The sequence below is a fragment of the Oryctolagus cuniculus genome, chromosome 6 (genome assembly GCF_051225735.1).
Source record: "Oryctolagus cuniculus isolate XC-2025 breed Fujian yellow rabbit chromosome 6, ASM5122573v1, whole genome shotgun sequence".
NCBI classification, from domain to species: Eukaryota; Metazoa; Chordata; class Mammalia; order Lagomorpha; family Leporidae; genus Oryctolagus; species Oryctolagus cuniculus.
Window position 1 is genome coordinate 56,587,668 of NC_142872.1, and position 27,459 is coordinate 56,615,126.

At 49.1% G+C, this 27,459-nt stretch overlaps 1 protein-coding gene across 2 annotated transcripts in view; it reads left to right on the forward strand.

Moving 5' to 3' along the window:
• WWC1 (WW and C2 domain containing 1) overlaps positions 1–27,459 on the forward strand; it is a 176,383-nt gene that overhangs the window by 84,396 nt on the left and 64,528 nt on the right. For both annotated transcript variants that reach the window (XM_008255374.5, XM_002710366.6), the window contains exons 3-5: positions 11,479–11,682; positions 24,836–24,912; positions 26,049–26,128. In XM_008255374.5, the coding sequence (XP_008253596.3) occupies positions 11,479–11,682; positions 24,836–24,912; positions 26,049–26,128 (361 nt within the window). The remainder of the gene's footprint in view (positions 1–11,478; positions 11,683–24,835; positions 24,913–26,048; positions 26,129–27,459) is intronic.

The following is a 27,459-nucleotide window of genomic DNA, read 5'->3' on the forward strand; positions in this document are numbered from 1 at the left end:
GTAGTTGGTGCTTAAGGACATGAAGTTGGGTGAAACTTAACAGAGGCACAGGAGAGGACCAGGGGTCCTCGGACAGTAAGATGGTAGGAAGGAGTCGAAAACCAGCCATGGTTCTGTGAAGGAGTGATCAGAAAAATTGGAGGAAACCCAGAGTGTCTTGGAGCCATATGAAGCAAGCAAATCAAGGAGAGGGTCATTAACTATGTCAGATGCTTCTGTTAGATCAAGGACAAAGAGAGCCACGAGTTGACCAATAGATTTAGCAGCCTGGGTGATGCTGGTGACCCTGACTTTGGAGGGCAACTTTGAATAGCATTGTGGCCAAAAAAAAAAGCTTGCCTAGAGTGTGTCTGAGAGAAAGTAGGGGGAGGAATTGGAAACAGCAAATGTGGAAAACCCTTTCTAAAACTCAACCCATGTTCATGATTTTATATGTCAACATACAGTGTCTCCACTGACCATCTGCACACAGTGATGACCAACACACTGTGGCCAGCTGGTTCTAATCTGATTGTGTGTTCTGCTCTTTCCTCTTTTTGCTGTATCATGACTCTGTGAGGACAGCTACACAGTCTTCTATTTTTACTGCATCACAAAAATGAATCACTGCATGTACCCCTACTGTCGACCTTTTGGGAGATTTCCATTTGTTGTGATTATACACAAATGGCAGTGGAGAGAAGATCTTTCTACATGTTCGGTATTTCCCTCTGTGATGATTTCCTGAAAATGGATTTCTAAGTGGGGTCAGCCCTCCACGTCTCTGGGTGCTCCATCTGTGTACTCAACCAACTATGGAGCACAAATAATTGAAAAACAAAACTGCGTCTGTGCTGAAGCAGGTACAGACTTTTTGTTCTTGTCATTATCTCCGAAACAATACCGTATAACTACTGTTTACATAGCAGTTTTTACCTTGTAGTAGGCATTCTGAGTAATCGGGAAGTGGTTTAAAGTGTGCAGGAGGACATGCCTAGGTTCTGTGCAAACACTACACCATTTTTGTATAAAATACTTGCACACCTGCAGATTTTGTTACCTGCCAGGAGTACTAGAATCAGTCCCTCCAAATAATGAGAAGTGACTGAATGGGATTAAAAAGTCTGAGGCTATAAACACTTGAAAGACATCTAGGGGCAGGCACTGTGGCACAGCAGGTTCAGCTGCTGTCTGCAATGCTGGCATCCCAAATGGGCACTGTTCCCTCCCTCCTTCCCTCCCTTCCTTCTTCCTTTCATGTATTTATTTGAAAGTCAGAGTTACACAGAGAGAGGAGAGGCAAAGAGTGAGGTCTTCCATCCTATGGTTTACTCCCCAATTGGCCGCAACAACCGGAGCTGCGCCAATCCAAAGCCAAGAGTCTGGAGCCTCTTCCGGGTCTCCCATGCAGGTGCAGGGAGGACTTGGGCCATCTTCTACTGCTTTCCCAGGCCATAGCATAGAGCTGGATCAGAAGTGGAGCAGCCGGGTCTTGAATCGGCGCCCTTATGGATGCTGGCGCTTCAGGCCAGGGCGTTAACCCGCTGCGCCACAGTGCCGGCCGCCTGCTTCACTTCTATGCAGCTCCTTGCTGATGTGCCTTGGAGAGTAGCAGAGGATGACCTGGATGCTTGGGCTCCTGCACTGATGTGAGAGACTTGGAAGAAGCTCCTGGCTCCTGGCTTTGGCCTAGCCCAGTCCCAGCCATTGTGGCTATTTGAGGAGTGAACCAATAGATGGAAGATCTCTCTCTCTCCGACTCTCTCTCTCTCTCTCTCTCTCTCTCTCTCTCTCTTTTCTCTGTAACTGTGACTTTCAAATAAATAAATCTTTTTTTTTTTTTAAAGACTCTGGCACATATTCCTAAGTTGATGAGTTTTTCTAAAAGATTGTCTATTTGTCTATCTGTATTGCCACAAGGGGTGAGGGTACTGTTTTCCTCCTGTCTGCATCACATAGGGCTATGTTCCTATCTCTTGATTTTTGACGTTTCTCATAGGTCTGAACTGTGAGGTCATTGGTCTGCATTTGCGTTGCTTTGCATAGTGGAATGTTCTCCAAATCCTTGTGTTTTGAAGACAGGCACTTTCATTGTTGCTGCTGTCGCTAAAGCTCTTGGAGGACCCAGTCTGCTTGGCCATGTGGGTGTATGTGTAGTGTAGGCAGCTGGTGGCTGGCTCTGATAGAAAAGAAGTTTGATGTGTAGAGAGCTCCCGAGTGTGTGACCCGATGTGCATGTGGACAGTGTGTGTTGGGGAGGGTTTGGGGCCTGGGGTAGAGGGAGGATGTCACTGGGCTCCCTGGTGGCTGCACTCAGTCAGCTGACAGTAGGTTGGAAACAGTTGCCTTCTGGGGAGAGGAGAGTGAGGAAGAAAGGAATGCAGAATTTTTTTTTTTTTTTTTTTTTTTTTTGACAGGCAGAGTTAGACAGTGAGAGAGACAGAGAGGAGAAAGGTCTTCCTTTTCCATTGGTTCACCCCCCAAATGGCCGCTGCGGGCCGGTGCACTGCACCAATCCGAAGCCAGGAGCCAGGTGCTTCCTCCTGGTCTCTCATGCAGGTGCAGGGCCCAAGCACTTGGGCCATCCTCCACTGCACTCCCGGGCCACAGCAGAGAGCTGGACTGGAAGAGGAGCAACCGGGACAGAATCCAGCGCCCCAACTGGGACTAGAACCCGGGGTGCTGGCGCTCCAGGCGGAGGATTAGCCAAGTGAGCCGCGGCGCTGGCCAGAATGATGTTTTCTCTAGCAGAGTTGGTCGTATGCAGAATTATTAAGCAGTGTGCATGTATATTGTTAAGAAAAGCAAGAGCTACAGCATCGTTGGCTGAGATGATGTGCAGGGTCTGCCCTGGTATACAGTTATTTGGTGACAGAGATGGGAGGGAGAGTGGTGGCCGCAGGGGCCCCTCAGAGCATGACCAGTTCGAAACTAACGCAATCCTTTAAAAAAAGAAAAACAGAAATAAAGGATGAAGCTTCTTCAAACTCTACCCAGCTCCCTGCCCCTTAGCCTCATCCCAGGGGCTACCTAGGTTATCAGTTAAGGTAGCTTCCTCTTGGTTCTTCCATGCATTTATGCACGTTTACAAATGTACAGATGAACCACCAGATACAGAGGAGGGATGGGCTGGGGGTGGGGCAAGAAGCTTCCTGCCCCCTCAAAAGGCACCGCCCACCCAGCACCACCTGCAGCCTGGGAACTCCTGACATGGTTCTCTAGAACTCTCTAAGGAGCTTTTATTCAGTTAGTCTATTTTTTTTTTTAAATTTTTTGACAGGCAGAGTGGACAGTGAGAGAGAGAGACAGAGAGAAAGGTCTTCCTTCTTCTGTTGGTTCACCCTCCAATGGCCGCCGCGGCCGGCACGCTGCGGCCGGCGCACTGCGCTGATCCGATGGCAGGAGCCAGGTACTTATACTGGTCTCCCATGGGGTGCAGGGCCCAAGTACTTGGACCATCCTCCACTGCACTCCCTGGCCACAGCAGAGAGCTGGCCTGAAAGAGGGGCAACCGGGACAGAATCCGGCACCCTGACCGGGACTAGAACCCGGTGTGCTGGCGCCACAAGGCGGAGGATTAGCCTAGTGAGCCGCGGCGCCGGCTTTATTCAGTTAGTCTTAATACTTGTTTTAATATTTCCTTAAAGTTTTTAATTCATGTATTCAATAGGCGGGGGCGGCGGGGGGAGAGTTGGGTTTCCCATTCTCTGGATCACTCTGGAATGCTTGTGATGGTCGGGGCTGGGCCAGGCTGAAGCCTGGAGCCAGGAACTCCATCCACATCTTCCATAGTGTTGGCAGGAACCCAATTACTTGAGCCAGCACTGTTGCTTCTGAGGGTCTGCAGTAGCAAGAAACTTGAGTCAGAAACCAGAGCGGGGAATTGAACCCAAGCACTCTGATATGGTTCACGGGCATCTTTTTACAGTTAGTTTAAGCTCCCATACCTAGGGAACTTTTAAAAGCTGAGCGTAGGGCTGACATTATGGCATAGCGGGAAAAGCCACTGCCTGTTATGGTGGCATCCCGTATGGGCACCGGTTCAGTTCCTGGCTGCTTCACTTCTGATCTAGCTCCCTAGTAATGTGCCTGGGAAAGTAGCAGAAGATGGCCCAAGTCCTTGGGCCGCTGCATCCACATGGGAGACCTGGAAAAAGCTCCTCCCTCTTGGATTTGGCCTGGCCCAGCCCTGGGCAGTGTAGCCATCCAGGGGTGAACCAGTGGATGGAAGATCTCTCTTCTCTCTCTTTCTTCTCTCTAACTCTGACTTCCAAATAAGTGAATACAATAAATAAATATGGGCTCAGTGCCCCTAAAGGATCATCTTTTCAACAGTTACAGATTCTGCTGTTATCCATGTGGGAAAAAATGCAGTTCTGCCTCTATACCTCACAACATTTGTAAAAATAAAACCCAGATTGGACCACAGGTCTAAAACCTAAAAAGGAAAACCATAAAACATCTGGAAGAAAACACAGGAGAAAATCTGTAAGATTTTAAGGGTAATCAAAAGTATTCTGGGTGGTTCACGAAAAGCATTAACCGTGAAAGGAAAATCGACAAAATGGGCTTCTTCAAGTTAAAACCTGTGGTCTTCCAAAGATGCTGCAGAGGGCAGCCACAGGACCAGGCGTCCGGCACAGTGGTTAAAGTGCCACTTGTGGGGTGGGTGTTGTGCCACAGCCAGGTAAGTGTCTGTTGGGACACCTGCGTCCCCTGTCAGAGTGCTTGTTGGAATTCTGGCTGTTTCACTTCCTATCTAGTTTCCTGTAATACTACATCCTAGGCTTCTGCTTGGCCCAGCTGTGGATGTTTTGGTCATTTTGGGGGAGTAAACCAGCAGGATAGAAGATCGCCCCCCACCCCACCCCACACACACATACTCCCTCTCTGTCCCTTTCTCTCTGCCTCCCTACCCTCCCTCTCTGTCACTCTGCCTTGCAAGTAGGTGAAAATAGAGAAACACCAAAAAAGTTTAAAAAAGAATTGGAATATAGTGACACCATAAAATACTATTCAGCAGTACCAAAAAATGGACAGCTGACACAGCAGCACAAAGGGGCCTCGGAAACTTGCTGAGGCGGGGGGTGTGAAGTGTAGGGGTCCACGTGTGTCAAGTTCTGAAGCCTGGAGGGAGAAGGTAAGAGGAGGAGATGACCCAGGGAAGAAAGCAGGGACCCCTGACCTGTGGAGACAGCCTTGGAATGACAGATGCGGTGGTTTACAGTGTGTGCATTTGGCAAACCGCATACTCTGTGTGGCTGACTTTACTGTATTAAATTATACCCTAATAAAATTGATATAATGACATATGGATGCCCATTTTGTACTGCAGGCCAACTACACGGCAGTCTCTGGGTTGATTTCCACGTGCAGGGTTGAGCACCAGTGTTCTGTGTTCTGTGTGTTTGCACACCATCTGTTCAGATTGGTGTATGCTGGAGAACAAAGTGTGGGCCACCAGAACTGCCAGCAAAGTCGCCCCGCTTGGCCAGGCCCTCACCGAAGGGCGGGTTTACTTTCCCACACACAGGGCAAGGCTGGGGCCTGCGGCCTGAGGGGCTGGACTACACCAGATCCAGAGCACTGTGGCGGGGAGCCTCCCAGGTGAAGCTCAGGTGTTTCAGCCTCTGCCGGCCTCTGGTATGTGATTACACCTGCAGCTCCCCGTGCCCCTGCCATCCTGGCCTGCTGGCTTCACTGACCCTTTGGCTCATCTGTGTTGTTGTCTGACACACACTGCTTCTCACCTTTGTGGCCCATTAGAATTTATTTCTTTGAAAGCTAGAGTTAGAGAGAAATATCTTCCATCTACTGGTTCATTCTCCAGATAGCCACAGTGGCCAGAGCTGGGCCAGGCCAAGGCAGGAGTCAGGAGCTTCATCAGAGGTCTCCCACATGGGTAGCAGGGGCCCAAGGACTTGGGCCATCTTCTGCTTTTCCCAGGCCGCAGCAGGGAGCTGGCTCGGAAGTGGAGCAGCTGGGACACAAATCAGTGCCCATATGGGATGCTGGCATCATGGATGGTGGCTTTACCTGCTATGCCACGCCAGTCCCAGGTGGTTCTGCTGTGCAGCTGGGGGTTCTTGGCCAGGTCTACACCTCATAGCCTTTGGGGAGCCATTTTTAAAAAAGATTTATTAATTAATTTGAAAGGCAAAGTTAGAATCTTCCACCAGTACGCTCCCCAAATGGTTTTGTTGGTTGGAACTGGGCCTGGCCAAAGCCAGGAGCTAGGAGCTTTGTCCAGATCTCCCATGTGGGTGATAGAGACCAAGTACTTGGGCCATCTTTGTCTGCTTTCCCAGCTGCGTTAGCAGAGAGCTGGATTGTAAGAGAATCATGCAGGGTTTGAACTGGCGCTCATATGCAACGTCATAGGCGGCAGCTTAACCCACTATACCACAACACTGACCCCTCAGGAAGCTTTTAAAGCTGTCAGTACCTGGACTCTCCTCCTGGACTTTTTAAATATTTTTTAAAAAACAAATTGTTTGTTTATTTGAAAGGCAGAGAGGCAGGCATATCTTCCTTCACTGGCTCATTCCCGAAAGCCCACAATAGCTGGTCTCGGCTGGACTAAAGCTAGGAGCCTGGGACTCAGCCTGGGTTTCCATGTGTGAGTCAGGACCCATATTCTCCAGCTGTGACCTGCTGCCTCCTAAGGTGCAGGAAGCTGGGCTTGGGGCAGAGCTGAGATTCAGACTCAGGTGCTCTGATAATGGATGAGATCGAGCCAAATGGATCTCTTTTAAAAAAAAAAAAAAAGATTTATTTTATTTTATTTGAAAGGCAGAGGCCAGTGCCACGGCTCACTAGGCTAATCCTCCGCCTTGCGGCGCTGGCACACCGGGTTCTAGTCCCGGTCGGGGCGCTGGATTCTGTCCCGGTTACCCCTCTTTCAGGCCAGCTCTCTGCTGTGGCCAGGGAGTGCAGTGGAGGATGGCCCAGGTGCTTGGGCCCTGCACCCCATGGGAGACCAGGATAAGTACCTGGCTCCTGCCATCGGATCGGCGCGGTGCGCTAGCTGCAGCACACCAGCCGCGGCGGCCATTGGAGGGTGAACCAATGGAAAAGGAAGACCTTTCTCTCTGTCTCTCTCTCTCACTGTCCACTCTGCCTGTCAAAAAAAAAAAAAAAAAAAAAAAAAAAAAAAAGAGTTACAGAGGGGTAGAGGTAAAGAGATAGAGAATCTTTCTCCTGCTGGTTCACTCCCCAGATGGCTACAACGGCTGGAGCAGCATCGATCCAAAGCCAGGAACCAAGAGCTCCTTCCAGGTCTCCCATTGGGGTGTCAGGGCCCAAGAGCTTGGGCCATCTCTTCTACTGCTTTTTCCAGGCCATAGCACAGAGCTGCATTGGAAGTGGAGCAGCCGGGACTCGAACTGGCGCCCATTTAAGATGCTGGCACTGCAGGCAGTAGCTTTACCCACTACACCACAGTGACAGCCCCGCCAAAATGGCATCTTAACTGTGCCAAGTGCCTGCACCCACCTCCTGAAAATTCTGATGTCAGTGTTGTGGGGCAGAGTTCATGCCTTTTGTTTTGGTTTTTGAAGGTCAGCTTATTCTAATGTGCAGCAAAGACACAAAATCAATCGATGAGGCAGTGACTCTTAAAAAATCAGTTTTACTGAGACTGGAGAAAAGGGCCCTCTCACAGGTTGTTTTGAAATGAGAAATTAGCAAACCATTTGCAGGATAATTTGGTAGTGTCTATTCAAATTTAAAATATGTGTATGCTCTAACCCAGTAGCTCCTTTTTAAAGAAATTGATCTTATGGAATTAATAGCATGAGTTCATAGAATTATGTTTTTAAGAATTCTTAGTGCTGTATTGATCATGATAGGAAAAAACTGAAAATAATACAAATGTTGGGGTCAGTGTTGTGGAGCAGTGGATTAAACTGCCATCTGCAACGCCAGCATCCCATATGACCACTAGTTTGAGTCCTGGCTGCTCCACTTCCAATCCAGCTGCCTTCTAATCTGCGGAAAGCTTCAAAATATGTCCCAGATATTGAGTCCCTGCCACCTGCATGGGAGACTCAGATGAAGTGTCTGGCTCCTGGCTTCAGCCTGGGGCCCCAGCCCTTGCCTTTGCAACCATCTGGGGAGTGAACCAGTGGATGGAAGATCTCTCTCTTTGTCTCTTCCTTTCTCTCTGTCACTTTGCCTTTCAAATAATTAAATAAATAAGTAAATAAATCTTCTGTGTCTCCTGTGTAAGTAGCAGGGGCCCAAATACTTGGCTCATCTTCCGCTGCTATTCCTAGACCATAAGAAGGGAGATGGATTGGAAGTGGCGCAACATAGACATGAACCAGCGCCTACGTGGGGTGTTGGCATTGCAGATGGTGGTGTTACCTGCTACGCCACAATGCCAGTCCCCTTCAAATAAGTAAATAAATCACTTTAAAAAAATACAAATACTTCCCAGTAGAAATCTGGTGAAATAAACCCTAACGCCATGCTGTGGAATACTACACAGCCATTTGAAAGATTGTGTCCCTGCAAGAAGAGATGAGCACGGTATATTGGAGATGGAAGCAGATTGCGAGTCCGTATAACTAACACAGTCTGTGGTCCATTAAGAGTAGCTTTGTGTATGTAGACACGATAGTGCAAACAAAGGGTTGTGTGTAATCAGAGGGCAGTACAGGTCAGTGTGTGAGATTACTATGTACAGTTACCCCTGAGGAGTAGAGTTAGAGGTGAAAACCTTACTTCTTATCATTTGCAGGGGTAGATTATAGGATTTTTCTATAGCTTTCATTATTTTTAATGAAAATTTAATATTTTTAAGATTTATTGTATTTATTTGAAAGGTGGAGATACAGGGATGGTGGGGAGAGATCTTCCATCCTCTGGTTCATTCCCCAAATGGCTGTAATAGCTGGAGCTGGGCCAGGCAGAAACCAGGAGCCAGGAGCTTCATCCTGGTCTCCCAAGTGGGTATAGGGGCCCAAGGACTCGGGCCATCTTCTACTGCTTTCAGATGCATTAGTGGGGAGCTGGCTTAAAAGTGGAGCAGCAGGACTCAAACCGGCACCCACATGGGATGCCAGCATTGCAGGTAGCGGCTTAACCCATTACACGGCAACACTGGCCCCCAAATTTAAAATTTTTAAAGTCACAAACTATTTACAAATTGTTTTCAATCTGCCCCAGACAAGCTGAGCTACTTTTCTGTGGCTAGTGCCAGCTGGAGGGGCGGGGCTGGTTGCTAAGGGTGACCCAGCAACCCCTAACCCCAGAGACCCCTGCACCTGCTGATAGGGGATGAGGCCGTGTAACACATGCCCTGCAGCCCAGGTTTGCAAATCTCCCCTTCCCTTATTTCTTGTCTTGTGATTGTTCCTCCCTGTTGCTTGGTTGAAGTGATTCTTGTGGCCTCTGTCACTCATCTTCGGGTCCTGTTTTCTTTCTTAGAAGAGGAGCAGAGGAGGACCTTGGATACTTCTGTACACAGGGAACTCAAAAACTGGGCCTAGGTAGCAGTTTTAGTTTCACGTTCAGCATCGTTTGTTTACTTTTCCTGGGCGCAAGCGCCTGCAGTCTCCTGGGAAGCAGAGATGCAGGCCTCTTAGCCTCTCTCACAAGCACAGAAGTAGACTTGGAGAGTTAAGTAGCCTGCCCATTGGTAGCACAGCAGTTAATGGCAGGGATGAGAACCTGCCCCGCTAGTTTGGTCCTTAAAAAAATTTTTTTTTACTTATTTGTTTATATTTATTGAAGAGGCTGAGAGTGAGAGAGAGACAGACAGGGAGGAACTTTGTATTTGCTGCCTCATCTACAAATGCCTGCAGCAGCAGCAGTAACAGCTAAGCCAGGCCAAAGCCGGGTGCCAGGAACTCTGGGGACCCAACTGCTGAAGCCGTCACCTGCTGCCTCCCCGGGTGTGCAGTAGTCAGAAGCTGGAACTGGAAGCAGACCCAGGGTTTGAAGCTAGGCACTCCAGTATGAGATGTGGGCGCCCCAGGCAGCATCCTCGCCACTCCGCTGAATGCCCACCCTGATCAATGTCTTTCGTTGGTAGTGTACACGTGACCCTTTCAGAAGAAATGAGAGCTAGAGGACAGAGGTTGGGAGTCGCACACTCAAAAGTCCTCAAGTGCCAGGCATATGACGTAAATGAACGAAGAGACCAGGGTGTCAGTGGATGGGGTGCTGGAATCTCTGGCCAACTGTGGAGCCAAACTGACCAGATATCCTGAGTGATCAAGAAAAGCTATAAAATAGGACTTTTACTGAATAAATTTCCTTGTTTTTACATGCCAGTAATCAATTCAAATTTTAAAAAATGTATACTTTGCCGAGTGAGTGTTGTGGCATAGCAAGTTAAACCACTTCTTGGGACTCTGGTGTGCCATATGAGAGCAATGGTTCAAGTCCTGGCTGCTCTGCTTCCAGTCCAGCTCCCTGCTAATGCACCTGGGAAAGTAGTGGAACCTAACCAAGTGCTTGGGTACCTGCGCCCACGTAATGCGCCCCAGATGGAGTTCTAGGCTCCTGGCTTTGGCCTGGCCAAACCCTAGCTGTTGTGTTGGGGAGTAAACAAATGGATGGAAAAACTTTTCTCTCTGTCCCTCCCTCCCTCCACCTTCCAAATAAATAAATAAACCTAAAGAAAAAAAAAAAAACACTTTAAGAAAATGTCTGCCAGCTGCATTTACCACCTGGCCACGGTTGCAGTTTTTGCTTTGTCCTTCAAAGACATTATTTTTAATTGCTACATAGCATTGCATAAGTTTGATGAACTTACATGAGCAATTCTTTCCTGTGTGATCTTGAGCAAGTTGCTTAATCTCTCTTTGCCTCACTTTTCTCTTTTGTCTAATGAGGATTATAAAAGGGCATACTTTATAGAGTTATGAATTGAAAAAGTACATACCTTGTAGTATTTAAAACAATGGTTGGCATAAGTAAACATTAGACATGTTTGCTATTTTTTGCTGTTTTGGTAAGTACATTTTTGCCCAGGTGTTTTTTTTTTTTTTTTTTTTTTTTTTTTACTTTTTGTAATAAATTATATAGGGAGAATTATTGATTAAAAGTTATTAACGTTTTAATGCTCTTAATTTACACGGTCAAGGAGCCTTCCAGTAAGACTATTATGATTTACGTTTCAAGTAAGATAAAACTTGCCTATGTCCCCACATCTTCTGAAGCATTAAACATCTTTCTCTGCTTTACTGTTCATCAAACAGTTGACCTTGAGCATCTGTGGTGTCCTGGAGCCTCCTTCTGTAGATCAAAACTGTAGCCTGGCCCCTCCCCATTTATCAAGCAGCGGTGGGCTTTGGATTTGGAAAGTGATACTAGTTTGACTAATCTGGATGCAATCTCTCTGTCATTTAGTAAATGAGTTTAACCCGTTTACATTTATTGTGATTTCTGTATGCACTGTGCTTTGTTTTCTGTTAGTGGATTCCTCAGGCCACCAGCTCAACAAATCTCTGAGCAGTGCTGACCTAGGGTCCCTGGGGTCTTTTCCAGAAACCACTCAGATTGAAGATCCCCGGGTGCAATGGCGGCGCGAACAGGAGCACATGCTGAAGGATTACCTGGTGGTGGCCCAGGAGGCCCTGAGTGCCCAGAAGGAGATCTACCAGGTGAAGCAGCAGCGTCTGGAGCTGGCGCAGCAGGAGTATCAGCAGCTGCATGCCGTCTGGGAGCACAAGCTGGGCTCCCAGATCAGCTGTGAGTACCTCCCACCAGCAGAGGCGGTGGCCGCGCCGAGTCCTGCCAGTGCTGCTTCTCAGAGCTGCCCACTTTTCCTCATGTCCACTCCTCGTCCAAACCACCATCCTCTCTCTACTGCTCTTCCTGCCTCCGCCCGTGCCTTGCAGGGATTCACTTGTCATTTGCATTCCATGTCGTTTCGCTGTGTTAGTATGCATTCCAGAGTGCCACTTGGGTTACCCATCTCCTTGTTTAAAATCCTTCAGTGGCTAAGGGAAGAGGGTAATGGGGAGTTCTTATTTAACGGGTACAGGGTTTCTGTTTGGAAAGCCTCTCCAGTGTTAGCCTCTGTCTTATCCCTGTTTTCTTCATGGCACACATCATAATATACCTCTTATACATCAGCAGTGCTTCGTCTGCTCGAACATAAGCCCCTGAAGGGCTGGGCTCCCGGCTTCCCTGTGGGAGATCAGGTGTGCCAAAACCCCCTGTCCTACCGTCTTGGTGCTGTGCGGTGCCCAATCAGAACTGTCAAGGAGCCCACTCCCCGTTTCCAGTGTGCTGGGGGCTTTTGTCTGTTATCACTGTTTGTAATAACCCATATTTTCTGGTGTTTGTGGAGTGCTTCCTAGGTGCCAGGTACTGTGTTCTGAATATGCTGTTTCCCACAAGTCCTCCCAGCAGTGCTATGGGCAAGTATCATTAAGACCTACCTTGAACAGAGAAGGAAGCTGAGGCTTGGGGTCAAGATTATGTCCAGGGTCCTCTGGCTGCTGATGGACAGCCATCACTTGCAAACCTGTTCTGTCCTCCCCCCAGCTTTTTCCATGTGAGCCAGGCTGCGGGGACCATCACTGTGCCACGTTAGAGGCGTGGGCCGCTGGACTCTTCATCCTGTGTGAAGTCCTCACTTTGCAAAGTCCACACTCACTGGCCCAGCCCTGCCCCTTCCCTGGGCAACCCGGGAAAACATGCGGACTTTCAGGGGTCGTAGCCAAGAACCTTCGTGAGCTACTTCTGGGTCAGGTAGCCTCCTGAGATAGTCATGAGGGTTTTGTCACTCGTCGTTTGTGGTCAGCTTGGGCTACCATAACGACGTGCCATAGACTGGGTGGCTTAACCCACAAACATTTATTTGCTCATGGTTCTGGGGAGTGGACTTCCAAGGTCAGGGTGCCTGCACAGTCAGGTTCTGGAGGGGCTCTCCTCCTCCCTTGCAGTGGTGGCTGTCTCACAGTGTCCTCAGGCGGGAGGGAGGGAGAGAGAGAGAGCAGGGTGGCTGGTGTTTCTTCCAGTAGGGGTGCCAGTCCTGTCCCGGTCCTGATGGTGTGTGAAGCTAAGTGGCCCCCAAAGGCTCCTTCTCCAGTACTCACTGTGGCTGGTAGGACTTCAGCCTACAGAGGGATACGGTTCCTTCCAGAGCTTTTTCCTTCAGGCCTGGAAGTGTGATGTGAGTGTCCCCCCCTGAAACTCAGGCTTGGAGAAGTCATTTTTCTTCTCTCTCGAGTCCCACAGCTTGAAAAAGTGGCATAGGTTCATAGAAATAAGCCTTGCTGTTTTGGGGTCCGAGAGATTGACACAGAGCCAACCAAGGTCTAACTCTGGAGAGCACCTGTTAATAATTGCAGAGGCTGAGCGGTACTTTTTCGTTGGCCAGCTGTGCAGCCCCTTCCCACTCTGTCCACGGGTGGGAAAATGAGCGTCACTGGGAATAAGACCTGCTGGCATCTTATGTCTTCTGGTGTGATGTACTCAGAACCCCAGGGGATCCTTGACAAAAATTTAGTTAGTTACCGACTTACTTATTCGGGAGGTAAGGAGACTGGAGATGGAAAACCAGAGCTCCCATCCACTGTTTCACTCCCCAGATGCCTGCAACAGCCAGGACTGAGCCATGCCAAAGCTGGGAGTGGGAACCCAACCCAGGTCTCCCATGTAGGTGGCAGGGACCCAGTGACTTGAGCCATCATCTATTGTTTCCAAGGTGTGCGTTAGCAGAAAACTGGAGTCAAGAGCCAGAACCAGGCACTGAACCCAGAGACTGATATGGAACGAGGGCTTCTTAAACGCTAGGCTAAACTCCATCCCCAAAGAAATGCCAAGTGAGTCCCATCATGACCATCAGGCAGGTCCATGGTGTAGAATCATCTGCAAGATAATTGGCCTATATTTTAAAAATAAAAAATGCAGCCTCTGTTGTGGCTCAGGGGTTAAGCTGTCACTTGGGATGCTGGCATCCCATGTTGGAACACAGGTTCAAGTCCCGGCTGCTCTAGCTTCCTGCTAATGTGCCTGGGAACTCAGCAGATGATGGCCTAAGTACTCAGGTGCCTGCCACCCACATGAGAGACCCAGATGGAGACCCTGGCTCCTGGCTTCAGCCTAGCCCAGCCCTGGCTCTTGTGTCCATTTTTGGGAGTGAACCAGTAGATACAAGATCTCTTTTCTCTGTTGCTCTGTCTCTCAAATAAATAAATAGATCCTTTAAAAAATTGATTTATTTGAAAGAGTTATATATATAGAGAGAGACAAAGATCTTCTATATGTTGGTTCACTCCCCAGGAAACTGACGAATAAATAAATAGATCCTTTAAAAAAAATGATTTATTTGAAAGAGTTACAGAGAGAGACACACACACACAAAGATCTTCTATACTTGGGTCACTCCCCAGATAACTGACATGGCCAGGCTGGGCCCGGCCAGAGCGAGGAGCCAGGCAATTCCTCCAGGTTTCCCGCATGGGTGCAGGGACCCAAGCACTTGGGCCATCTTTGGCTGCTTTTCCCAGGCCATAGCAGCAGTGCTGGATCAGAAGTGGAAAAGCTGGGACTCCAGCCAGTGCTCCTATGGGATGCTGACATTACATGTAGGCAGTGGCTTTATCAGCTATGCCACAATGTAGGGGATATATTAAAAACCAGGGGACCTAGGTGAAGCATGTGGCAATATGCATTATATTATTATGTCACATTTTCTGAGTAAGACCCTGCAAGCATGGAGACTCCTGCCCCCACGAAGCCCAGTAGTGGGAGTGATGACCACTGGGCTCTGGGTTCAAGTCTTCGTCCCACCATCACTGACTCTGTCCTCTTGGAGACTGTCCTTCACCTCCCTTAGACTTGGCTCACTTAGGATTAACTGTGGAAATGTTAACAGTTATTTAATCTCGTGGGTTCCTGGCGGGTTGTCTCACCCTCGGCTCTGCTGGCATTTTTTTTTTTTTTTAAGATTTATTTTATTTACAGAGAGAGGTAAAGCCAGAGAGAGAGAAAGAGAGAGAGAGAGAAAGAGAGAGGTCTTCCATCTGCTTGTTCGCTCCCCAAATGACCGAAATGGCCAGAGCTGATATGAAGCCAGGATTCAGGAGCTTCTTCGTGGATCAAAGGCCCAAGGACTTGGACCATCTTCTATTGCTTTTCCAGGCCATAGCAGAGATCTGGATCGGAAGTGGAGCAGCTGGGACTTGAACCAGTGCCCACATGGGATGCCAGCACTGCAGGCCAGTGCTTTAACCTGCTATGCCACAGTGCCAGCCCCTCTACTGGGATTTTAGGCTGGGTGAATCTTTATGGAGACTGGCTGTCCTTGGGTTATATGATGTTTTGCAGCATCGTACAACAGTAGCATCCTCCACCCTAAGTGGTGACAACCGAAAATGTCTCCAAACACTGCCAAGTATGCCCTCCAGGGCAAAATGCCCTCACTCACAAAGCCACTAGTGTAGGCAAAGCACCTAGCATAGTTTCCTGAGAACAAATAAATAGCTTACTAAATGCTTTCATTATAGGCAGCGTGTTACATAATATTTTGAGAGTGTAGTCAATGAACCAGGTAGCCTGGGTTCAAATTTAGGATTTGTAGATTCAAGTTAGGCCATTTCTATTTTGTCTTCTTCTCCTTTTTTTTTTTTTTTTTTTTCTTGTTATTAATGACCAAGTGAGTTAGGATCTTTGTTTGAGAGGCAGAAAGAGACACATAGAGGGAGGGCAAGAAGGAGAAAGAAGAAAGGTGAGGGAGAGGGAGAGGGAGAGATTCAGGTTCAGGTTCAGGTTCAGGTTCAGGTTCAGGTTCCCTATCCACTGCTTCTCTCCCCAGATGCCTGTAACTGCCAGGGCTGGGCCAGGCTGAAGCTGGGACCTGAGAACTCAATCCAGGTCTCATTTGCATATGAGAGAGCCAACTGCTTGAGCCATCATATGCTGCCTCCCTGGATGCATATTAGCAGAAAGCAACAATTGGGAATAGAGCCAGGACATGAACCCCGGCACTCCAATATGGAATGCATGCATCCCAAATGGTATCTTAAATGCTAAGGCCAAACATTCACCCTTGTTTTCTTCATATATAAAATTGATGTTATAGGAGCTGGTGCTGTGGTGTAGCAGGTAAAGCTGCCATATGCAGTGCCAGAATCCCATATGGTCACTGGTTTGAGTCCCGGCTGCTCCACTTCCGATCCAGCTCTCTGCTGTGGCCTGGGAAAGCAGGAGAAGATGGCCCAAGTCCTTGGGTCCCTGCACCCACATGGGAGACCAGGAATAAGCTCCTGGCTCCTGGGTTTGGATCAGTGCAGCCCTGGCCATTGTGGCCATGGAAGTCCTCTCTCTCTGTGTGCCTCTGCCTCTTTGTAATTTTGCCTTTCAAATAAATAAATAAATCTTAAAAAATAAATTGATATAATGATAATATTCCCTTCATGAATTTTTAAGCTTCAATTAGTTGACAATTATAAAGAAATTGGAGTAATACTTGCGCTAATTTCTCAATAAGTAAACATTATTATTAATTATTGGCATTGTTGATGACAAAAAGGTTTAACAGACCAGTGATAACAATAAGAATACAGGTTGAGGATCCCTAATCCAAAAATCCAAAATGTGAATCCTTTTGAGTAACAACAGTCACCACACATGGGAAATTCCATGCTGCACAACTTTGTTTTGGGCTCAAAATTATGAACATTATTGTATCAAACTACCTCCGGCATACAGATAATACATACATCAGAACTTCCTGTGTAGACCTGAGTCACATTCCAAGGTATCTCATTGTGTATAAGCAGATGTTCCCGAATCCGAAATTGGTCACACGTCCGTCCATTCCCAGTCTTTCAGCTACGTGGCACTCAGCCTGTAAACCCATGACCACAGGCAAGGAGCACCTGCTGCATTACTGAGCTCTGTCCCCAGAGCGCCGCCAGTCTCAGAGGCGCCACTGTTTTGGATGTAGCAGATCTGCCGTCTGAAGGGACTGGGGTCATTTCAGGCAGGAGTCATCCAGGCAAGGGCTGGGAATCTCCCAGCCCAAGGGTCCCAGTCCAGTGGGGCACGACCCAAGCCTCATCACGGCTCTTTCTTCAGGTTTTACAAGCTAGAGCTGCCTTCTAAGTGGAGCTCTTGGGGTGATATCCCGGTGAGGCCGGTGCCTCTGCTCTAACACATGTGGCCTGCTGGGACTTGGGAGGGTTTTGCAGCCTGGCCTTGGCTGCTCTTGAGTCCTAGCCAGGCTAGGATGGGACCACAGATCTTCTTGTCTTCTCCCTGATGTAATCTCCAGCTTCACAGGGAGCAAGAATGATATGCCTGGAAGAAACCAAGTGGAGCCCTGCACCTAAATAACCTAAGTTAGCTAAGTAATCCTGTAAGGGACTGTTGTTCCCGTTCTTCAGACAAGCACACTGAAGCCCCTTAAGGGCAAATGACTTCTCCAAGGTCATGCTGGGGGGAAAGTGGCAGAGGTAGCTTTTATTCCTTGGTGTGTCTGGCTGCACAGCCAATGGCTTTGGTTTAATCCAAATCAGTCAGTCAGATGCTAAGGCTCTTGGACTAATACCTGGTTCCCCCATCCTCTAAGTCTGAAGGTGGGCTGGGTTCTTGTTCTTGTTTCAGGGCTACATGGCTCCTCTGGAGGGTGCCTTCTCCACGCGCTCTCAGCTTCCTCCATGGCCTCCCTCCCTTGGGTATCCTCAATATGCTCCTTCTATTTTCCATTTCTTAATTTTCCATTTGGAAAATAAGTCCTTGGGAGCCAGCGGAGGAGTAGATGTTGTGGCACAGTGGGTTAGACCACTGCTTGGGATGGCTACATCCTATATTGGATGCCTGGTTGGATTCCCTACTACTCTGCACTTCTGATTCTGCTTTTTACTAATGCACCTGGGAGGCAGCACGTGATGACCTAAGTTCTTGGGTTTCTGACACCTGTGTGGGAGACCTGAATGGAATTCCTAGCTCCTGGCTTCATCCTGGGCCAGCCTAGGCGATAGCAGTCTTTTAGGGAGTGAATAAGCAGATGAAAGATCTCTCTCTCTTTTTCCTTAACTCCACCCCTCCCACCCACTATCACTCTGCCTTTCAAATAAATAAATAAATATTTTTAAAAAGGATAAAGTAAAATGCCACTTGAATTATGCACTTGAGTTCACTTATTCCCCAAACTAAGAAGACAGGAGATCAGAGGTGTTTTTGGGAAGTCATGCATCCACCAGGAAAGGAGAATGAGAACAGAAAGAGCAGCAGTAAACTTTGGGGTTGGCAAGCAGATGGACAGGTGGCAGTGTACCTCGTAGACCCGAGAAAACAGCAGATGGGCCAGTAATGAGGAAGGCTGACGGCATCGTTCTACAGTGAGTGTTTGCGGAAGGCCTGGGAATTGGTGTGGTAGCTGAGCATTGGGAGGAAGGCCTCAGATACAGAGGACTGGATGAAACATTGTGTCTGAGATGATTAGACCATCTCCTCTCTCACCCCAAATCTGTACAGCCAAGCATTCAGCCACCTCCAAGCTGGAAAAAGACTACAAGTTTACTCTTTAGAGTGGGTGAGACAGTTACCAGATTGTGGGACACCAGTCAAATTCAGAGCTGGAGTATACCATGCGAAAAATAGAGATCCAGTGACCATGGGCGGGTGAACCCCCTGGTGCCCAGGATGGTGGCAGGCCGTGACCCTCCAGGCTGCACAACACAAGAGTCTGGGAAATCTGACCAGGGAGAAGAGATGTGAAGACACACTGACCTTGGTGGTTTTTGGGTGGAACAGTCCAGCAAAGTCTATACCAGGCAACCCACAACCAGCAAGCCTCTCTGCACCGAAACTTTTGGGACCCTGCTCTTTTTTTTTTTTTTTTTTTTGACAGGCAGAGTGGACAGTGAGAGAGAGAGACAGAGAGAAAGGTCTTCCTTTGCCGCTGGTTCACCCTCCAATGGCCGCTGCGGCCGGCGCACCGCACTGATGTGATGGCAGGAGCCAGGTACTTCTCCTGGTCTCCCATGGGGTGCAGGGCTCAAGTACTTGGGCCATCCTCCACTGCACTCCCTGGCCACAGCAGAGAGCTGGCCTGGAAGAGGGGCAACCGGGACAGAATCTGGCGCCCGGACTGGGACTAGAACCTGGTGTGCCGGCGTCGCAAGGCAGAGGATTAGCCTAGTGAGCCGCGGCACCAGCCGCCCCTGCTCTTTAATGCGTTAGAGACAGCTGAGATTCCACGTATCTGAGGAAACCCTCTATGGGGAAAATGCAGACTAAAACTGACACCTGTTGCAAGGGAGGGAGGCCATGGAGGAAGCTGAGAGCGCGTGGAGAAGGCACCCTCCAGAGGAGCCATGTAGCCCTGAAACAAGAACAGGGTGTTATGCTCTAGGAAAAGGAACCCTCTGAGAACAGAACAGAGGCTTTGAAAGCTGGAGTATGGTAGTAGAAAAGAGGACTCTTTGAAAGATCGGAAAATAAACGCCGGGGTGATCTTTTAAATAGCAGAGCAAAAACAGGCAGCCATCGACAGACAAAAATAGAGCAGCAGGCCAGGGAGACTGAGGCAGCGGACGAACACAGGGCGAGAAGCATTCAGAAAAATTCCCTAGGACTGGAGGAAGAGTGTGTCAGACGGAGAGGGCTCACTGAGTGCCCAGCACAATGGATCAAAGTCAGCACACACCACGATTAGTGCTTGTGAAACTTCAAACCCTGGCAACCATGTAAGATCCCAGAAAAACCAGGTCACACAGAAATGATCAGAACTCAGAATTGCCGAACTTCTCACCAGGAACGCTGGAAACCTAGACAATGGCACAGCGCCTTCCAAATTTTAAAGAAAATGGTTTCCAACCTGGCATTCTGTATCCAGCAAAACCAGCTTGAGTCAAGTGTAGGGTAGGGTAAAGACGTGTAGACGCGTAAGGTTTCCAAGAGTTTATTTCTTTGCTGTGCCTCCTTTCTCACGAAGCCACTGGAAGGAGCGTTTTCCCAATACCAGGGAGACGGGTGCCGGAGGGAGGAGGGAGAGCAGGAGGATGCCCAGAGTGACAGGAAAGAGCTCAGGGCACCAGCTGTGCACAGGGAGCCCCCCGGCTCAGGCCGAAGCAAGGTGAGCATCAGACAAGAGATCTCCCAAGAGAGAAGCTGCAGGATGCACAGTGATCTGCGCTCCTAGGGGGAGATTTACGTAACTGGTGAAGTGTGAGGGTGGATTACTGATGTTTATCAAAACTAAGCAAACCTGAGAAATGACAATTATTAACTCTAGGGCAAAAAAAGGGCTGGAAAGGCCAAGTCGGCAAAGTCAGCGACTGCCCTCCGTGGTGTTTGCAGAGGGAAAGTGCTGCAGACTTCCTGCTGACTCTGACCAGTAGGGTGCTGTTTCTTTGGGGAGGATGGGAAGGGGAGATGTGCAGGGGAAGGGAAGGAAGTGAATTGAGATCAGTGTCCCTCAGAGGAAGCAGCAGCAGCACATGCATATTGTTAGAGACACAGAGGGAGATCGCCGGGGCTGGCGCTGTGGCAATGTGGGCTAAGCCACTGCCTGCAGTGCTGGCATCCCACAGGCATGCTGGTTCTAGTCCCGGATGCTCCACTTGCAACCCAGCTCCTTGCTAACAAGCCTGGGAAAGCAGCCGAGAATGGCCCACCCACATAGGGACCTGATGAAACTCCTGGCTCCTTGCTTCAGCCTGGTCCAACCCTGGCCTTGCAGCCATTTGGGGAGTAAACCAGCAAATGGTAGATTTTTCTGTCATTGTCTCTCCTCTGTCTGTAATTCTACCTTTCAAATAAATAAATCTTTAAAAAATATAAGGGGGTTCGAAGATCTGTGTTTTAACAGGAATGCTGATGGTTTGAGAGTCTTTTTTGTGAAAATTTGTCAGTATGTACATACTAGGTTTGTGCACTTCTGTGTGTTTTTTGCTCCAGTGAAAAGTTTACTTTAAAAACGTTAAGGAGTGGGCTGCATCCCATTTCATCTTCTTTGGGTACAAGTTGTGCACTGAGCACCGGAGGATAAGCTCCTGGTGGCCCAGTGGCAGAGATCTGTTCATCTTCGCCTCTCTCTGGGATTATCTGAGCGTGCCTAACAAACACTGACACATTCTGCAAGTCAGCTGAGGTGTGACTGGGTCCCACAGCCACCTTCTCCCTGTCTGAATTGAGTCTTGTAATTTTTTTTTTTTTAAAGATTTCTTTATTTGAAAAGCAGGCCTACAGAGGCAGAGGCGCAGAGAGAGAGAGAGGTCTTCCATCCGCTGGTTCACTCCCCAGATGGCTGCAACGGCTGGAGCTGCGCTGATCTGAAGTCAGAAGCTAGGAGCTGCTTCTGGGTTTCCTACGTGGGTGCAGGGGCCCAAGGACTCGGGCCATCTTCCACTGCTTTCCCAGGCCATAGCAGAGAGCTGGATTGGAAGTGGAGCAACCCAGTCTCAAACCGGCATCCAGATGGGATTCTGGCCACAGCACTAGCCCTGGGTCTTATAAATTTCTGAGGGAGAGAGAGAGAGAGAGAGAACACACTGCCATCCATTGGTTTGCTCCTAAATGACTCAGCTGGCATCCAGGAGGCTGAAATCGGGAGCCGGGACCTCAGTCTTGGCCTCCCAGCTGGGTGTCAGGAACGCAAGTACTTGAGCTGCCTCCTGGGGTCTGCAGTGACAGACAGCTGCAATGCGGAGCCAGAGCTGGGAGTGAAACCCAGCCGTCCTGATGTAGGGCACGGGCGTCCTGACCAGCATCCTAACCACTGGGCTAAACGCCCACCCCAGTCCTGCGACTCACGGCAGACTCTTGCAGACTGCTGCCAGCCTCTTTAACATTTCTGCACGGTGGAGACTCGGGCCCTGCGGTGCAGGCTGACGAGCAAGGGGCAATGTGCCCACAGAGCAGGCACTCCCCGTAGGTGGCCTTTCTCTGTGTGTGTGCCCATCTTGCAGGGCCAGCGCTGTGGCGTAGCAGGTAAAGCCACCACCTGCAGCGTTGGCACCCATATGGGCACCAGTTTGAGTCCCACTGCTCCTCTTCCCATCCAGTCCTCTGCTATGGCCTGGGAAAGCAGTAGAGGATGGTCTAGGTCCAAGATCTATCTCTCTCTCTCTCTCTCTCTCTCTCTCTCTCTCTAACTCTGCCTTCCAAATAAATAAATACTAAAAAGCAATCTTGCTTCCACACTGACAGCTCTCCTGTGACGTCACCACGGTCTTACTCTCAGTTAGCTGGTTAAGGAAAAGTGCTGATTTGGAAAATATGCTTGATATGGTACCTGCAGCTCTGTGTCCAGCCAGGCGGCTGCCGACACAAGTCCAGCACAGAGACCAGAGGAATCAGACAGTGGGAAATACAGACTTCTAATTGGGAAGGAAACAGCTGGACACCTGGAGCCCCTTTTCTATGCTTGAGACAGGGCTGCAAGGCCTCCCCCTCCCAGGGTGGCCCCCGCCTGTCTCTGCGGACAACCCCTGGTTCCCCACCATCCTGTCATTGTCTCTGTCATCATCATCAGCTTGGCAGCAGCGCACCGCTGCCTGTGGTGGAATGGTCTGTCCTGTTGTCATACAGAGCGGTCGCTCTGTCCCCTGATCCCAGTGTTTGATTTTAAGGTTCCTCATGCATCGTCCGAAGGCCCATCCGGCTCTTTTAACCAAATCCAGAGAACAGCCCCCTCTCATTGCCTGCCTTCCCTCGCTGAAAATTGGAGGCAGTCTCCAAATAAGCTTCTCTGGCCTCAGAAAACTCCAGGTGTTTGTCCTGTAGTCTCACTCCATGTGAACAGGCCACGTGTTCAGAGCCTGGTGGGTGGAAAGAGGAGATGATGGCATTGCTCAGACAGTGCGATTGAGTGCTCACGGGGGAACTATTTCCTTGTCTCCCTCTCTACCAGGAGCAAGTGTCCTTTCCTACACAGTAGGATGGTATCCACATCAGGGACACTGTGAATCATGTCTGGCCCTGTTTCCCTCTTCACACCACCAGTCAGGAAGCTCAGAGTCCATTTGTGGTGACTCTGGTTAGTACAGAGACTCATGGTGTGCACTGAACATACCCATCACCATTTGCTTCCTTCTCTTCATTTTCCCTGGGTCTCCTCCTCTTTTTTTAAAAAGATTTATTTTATTTATTTGAAAGAGTTAGAGACGTAGAGACAGAGAGAGGTCTTCCATCTGCTGGTTCACTCCCCAGATGGCTGCAATGGCTGGAGCTGAGCTAGTTTGAAGTCAGGAGCCAGGATCTAGGAGCTTCTTCTGGGTCTCTCACGTGGTGCAGGGGCCCAAGGACTTGAGCCATCCTCCGCTGCCTTCCCAGGCACATTAGCAGGATCGGAAGTGGAGCAGCTGGGACTCGAACTGGTGCCTGTATGGTATGCCAGCGCTGCAGGCTGGGGCTTTAACCTGCTGCACCAAAGCACCATCCCCTCTTATTTTCTTTAGCTGTGTCTTACTCTGTTTTCGTCATTTTCATAAGCCTTAAGATCCCTTTTAAAGACGTATATACTGGGGCCAGCACTGTGGCATAACGGGTAAAGCCACCGCCTACAGTGCTGGCATCCCACATGGGCGCCAGTTTGAGTCCTGGCTGCTCCACTTCCAATCCAGCTCTCTGCTATGGCCTGGAAAAGCAGTGGAAGATGGCGCAAGCCCTTGGGCCCCTGTACCCGTGTGGAAGACCTGGAAGAAGCTCCTGACTTCAGATCAGCGCAGCTCTGTCCGTTGCAGCCAACTGAGGAGTGAACCAGTAGATGGAAGAACTCTCTCTCTCTGCCTCTCCTTCTCTCTCTCTGTAATTCTGATTTTCAAGTAAATAAATCTTAAAATATATATATATACACACTGTATTTAAAGTGCATCAAGATTATAACTATATGATAGAATTGTGGATCAATATTGGAAGGCAGCTTGGGGAAGCAGATAATTAAACAGGGTGATAGGATCGTGGGTATTAATTTTCCTTTTTACATGTATATTAATTTATAAAGTAGTACAAATAGTTTCTAGTACTTTGTTCTGATTAAAAAAGCAAATGTTGGGGCCAGCGCCATGGCGCAGTAGGTTAATCCTCCGCCTGCAGCATCGGCATCATGTATGGGCATTGGTTCTAGTACTGGCTGCCCCTCTTCTAGTCCAGCTCTCTGCTATGGCCTGGGAAGGCAGCAGAAGATGGCCCAAGTGCTTGGGCCCCTGCACCCACATGGCAGACCGGGAAGAAGCTCCTGGATCCTGGCTTCGGATCGGCACAGCTCCGGCCATTGCGGCCATCTGGGGAGTGAACCATCGGATGGAAGACCTCTCTCTGTCTCTCTCTCTCTCTCACTGTTTGTAGCTCTGTCAAATAAATAAATAAAATCCTTAAAAAAAAAAAAAAAAAGCAAATGTCTATATTCAAACTGTAGAAACTGTAGAAAAACACAAAGAAGCAACTCAGTATCACTCATCATTTAGCTCTCTAAGTATTAGCATTATTTTCTTGGTATGTTTCTTTCTTGTCTTCTGTAGATGGGTTTACTCTCCAATTTCAAATTGTTGTTCACATGTTTTTTGCAAACTTGCCCGAGGTCACAAGGGACTCAAGTCTTACTCCAAAGTTCTTAATGTAGAATGCTGTCTTCCAAGCTACCGCCTATTCTGCATTGTCTTATTCGGTTACTTGTTCTCACTTAACAAGTTTCAGACGTGTTGCTTGTCGTTCAATAGCCTGCTGCTATGCTGTCTGTTTAAATTGCCTGTGTTCTATCATCCCTGTTGTGTTGTATTCCCATTTTATGCATGTACCGTGTTTATTTTAATGTCTTCCTTTGGATGCCTAAGGAGTTCACTTTCAGTGCCTCTTTTCTGAGTTTCTTTAAGTGGTCAGCTAAGCCTACTTGGCTGCAGTGTGTTCCTTTGACTGAAAATGTTTTCTCTTCTCATTCCAGTGGTGTCTGGTTCATCATCCAGCTCAAAGTACGACCCCGAGATCCTGAAAGCTGAAATCGCCACAGCAAAATCCCGGGTAGGGCCACTTCGCCTGTGCCACTGGTGGGGTCGCTGAAACCTTGGGGCGCACTTGCCTCCCCAGCAGTCTGAGTGGATGCTGAGGCCCGGCTGTGGCAGCTGATGCTCACGGTGGAGGTTCTAAACAGTCACAGTGGTCCTCATTGTCCTGGTAACGGCGATTGTACAACAGGTGCCTTCTCACATCCGGCCACCGTGTACCAAGCATTGTGCTCAGTGCTTCCTGGGTATCATTTTATGTCCTGGCAACAACCCATGAATGTCATTTTCACCGAGGCTTAGGACAGCTAAGAAACTTGCCCAACGTCACATGAGACTCAAGTCTTACGCCACAGTTCGTAATCTACTGTACCGTTATTGCAACTGCTGCTCCTTTTTCATTATCTTACATTCAGTTGCTTTATGATCACCTTATAGGGGATAAATAGAATTACTCCCATTTTCCTGATGTGGAAACTAAAACACAGAAGTTAGGTGACTTTGTTGTGGTCAAGTCAGTATTTTGAATGCTGGTTTAGTTCAACTCCAAATAGTTTGCACAAACTTGTGTGCCTGCAAGAAAACCTAAATGGAGGAAGTGGACTGAGGATGAGGCAATAATGAAACTTCTCAATATCTAATTACTTACAACTCATTCTGAAAGATACCTAAATACCGTGCAGGCCAAACAAGCCCTCCTGCCCACTGGCTCTGGCTCTGGAATGACCACATTGCCTCTAGTCCTCATCCAGAGCCCTGTCATTCATTGCTTGCCTTCTTGAACATGCAGCTCGGGGCTTGCCATCCACCTCCTCCATCACAACACAAGAGGAGATTCCGAAGGCAAGATGGCATGCGAGAGACCCCACAGCTAGGAACGGGAAGGCCCAGCTCTGTCCTGGGTTCCTTAGCTTCCCTCCATTTCCAGTTTCACCAGAGCAAAGTCTGGGTAGGCTTGACCTGCAGGAAGACTGGCTGGGATGGGGCTATGTGGACAGCTGCAGAGACCACAACATGGGTGAGGCTCCAGGGGTGTTGGCCTGAGTCATTATACACAGAAGCGGTGTGGGGCTCTGGGGTCCCCTTCCAGGAGAAGGCACCCGGCAGCTTAACATCACCCCTGACCCCGCCCCGGGCTTGTCTTCTGCCTTCCAGGTCAATAAGCTGAAGAGAGAAATGGTTCACCTCCAGCATGAGCTACAGTTCAAAGAGCGTGGCTTCCAGACCCTGAAGAAGTAAGTGCACCTGCCCAGTAGAGCGGGGGTAGGGAGCTGCCACCACCCAGGCGCCCTCCTATGGTCCCTGTCCCCTGTCTTCATGTCTCGTGTTACAGAAGCTCTGTGCAGAGCAGGGAAGTGAAGTCTGTTTTGCTCTGCTCCTAACAGTGAGCAAGTGCCTCACCTCAGCTCCACTGAAGGCCCAACCACGTCTTCCAGCCACAGATTCCTAAAAAAGTATGCATGGTGCCTGGCACGCCTTGCTTTGTGGGGGCTTAGGGAATTTTCAGATTGGCTTCCACTAGAGGTCATCCTCACTTTCAGGAGCTGACCTGGAGCCAAGTAAGGTACTGCTCCACTGTGTCCTAAGAGCAGTGTGTTAGCTGTCAGCAATGTGACTGGACGAGCTGAGACTTTCTGAGTACCTCCTCTGTGCTAGTGCATACCTTCAGCATTTCTGTGTGGGTTGACTCTGACTTCTCCATAGCTAACCCTGTTTTGTAGATGCAAGGACTCAGCCCCATGGCAAGTGTGAGTGCTAGCTCACTGTGATTGTTAACCAGCACACCTAACTCCTACGTAGTCACTGAGTTGTGTTCAGTGCATCTAATGGGCAGAATTCACCTGCCAGCCCTCGCAGGAGCTCCTGCCAGGACCTCAGTAGACTCCTCCCTTCTGAGGGGCCTGTGACGTGGATTCGCTGTGGCCACACCTGCACGCACAGCTCTTTCTGTAGTCCTTGCTTTGCTTTTCTCCCTGACTTTGAGTCTCTCCCTTTCACTCATGTCTTGAACTTCAGATCCACCCCCACCATTCCGTGGCTGCGGTCTGGCATCTCCAAGCCCATTAATGGAGGTAGCTGTCGCCATCAGGTGGTTCTTACCCATATCTTCCCACCCCATCAGCCCCACCACCTGGATCCAGCATAGCACGTGGTCTGAGAAAGTGTAGCTTTGTATTATGAACTGTGCATAATATTTCTTTTTTACAGATTACTGTAAGCTACAGCTTCCCATGTGTCTCTTACTATATATGTACTTGTGTAGACAGGTGGCGATCCTGGCTGTTAAACCAGAGTCTAAATTCATGAAGACTGGGGACCATGCTTTCTGTTTCCTGGCAATCTTCAGGAGCGCCCAGGACAGCTCCAGGCAGTTGGGGGGCGGGGGCCGAAAGCTCCCTCCAGTTTGCAGCGAGCACAGAGGTGACGGCTACTCAGTCCCACGTCATCTCACCCTCCTCCCCGCTGCTGCAGCCCTCGGGAGCTTCTGGTCAGAACACTTCCCATTCTTCTCAGAGCTACTGCAAACCTGTTTTACCACTTTGTCACCCTGTAGCAGCACTGAAAA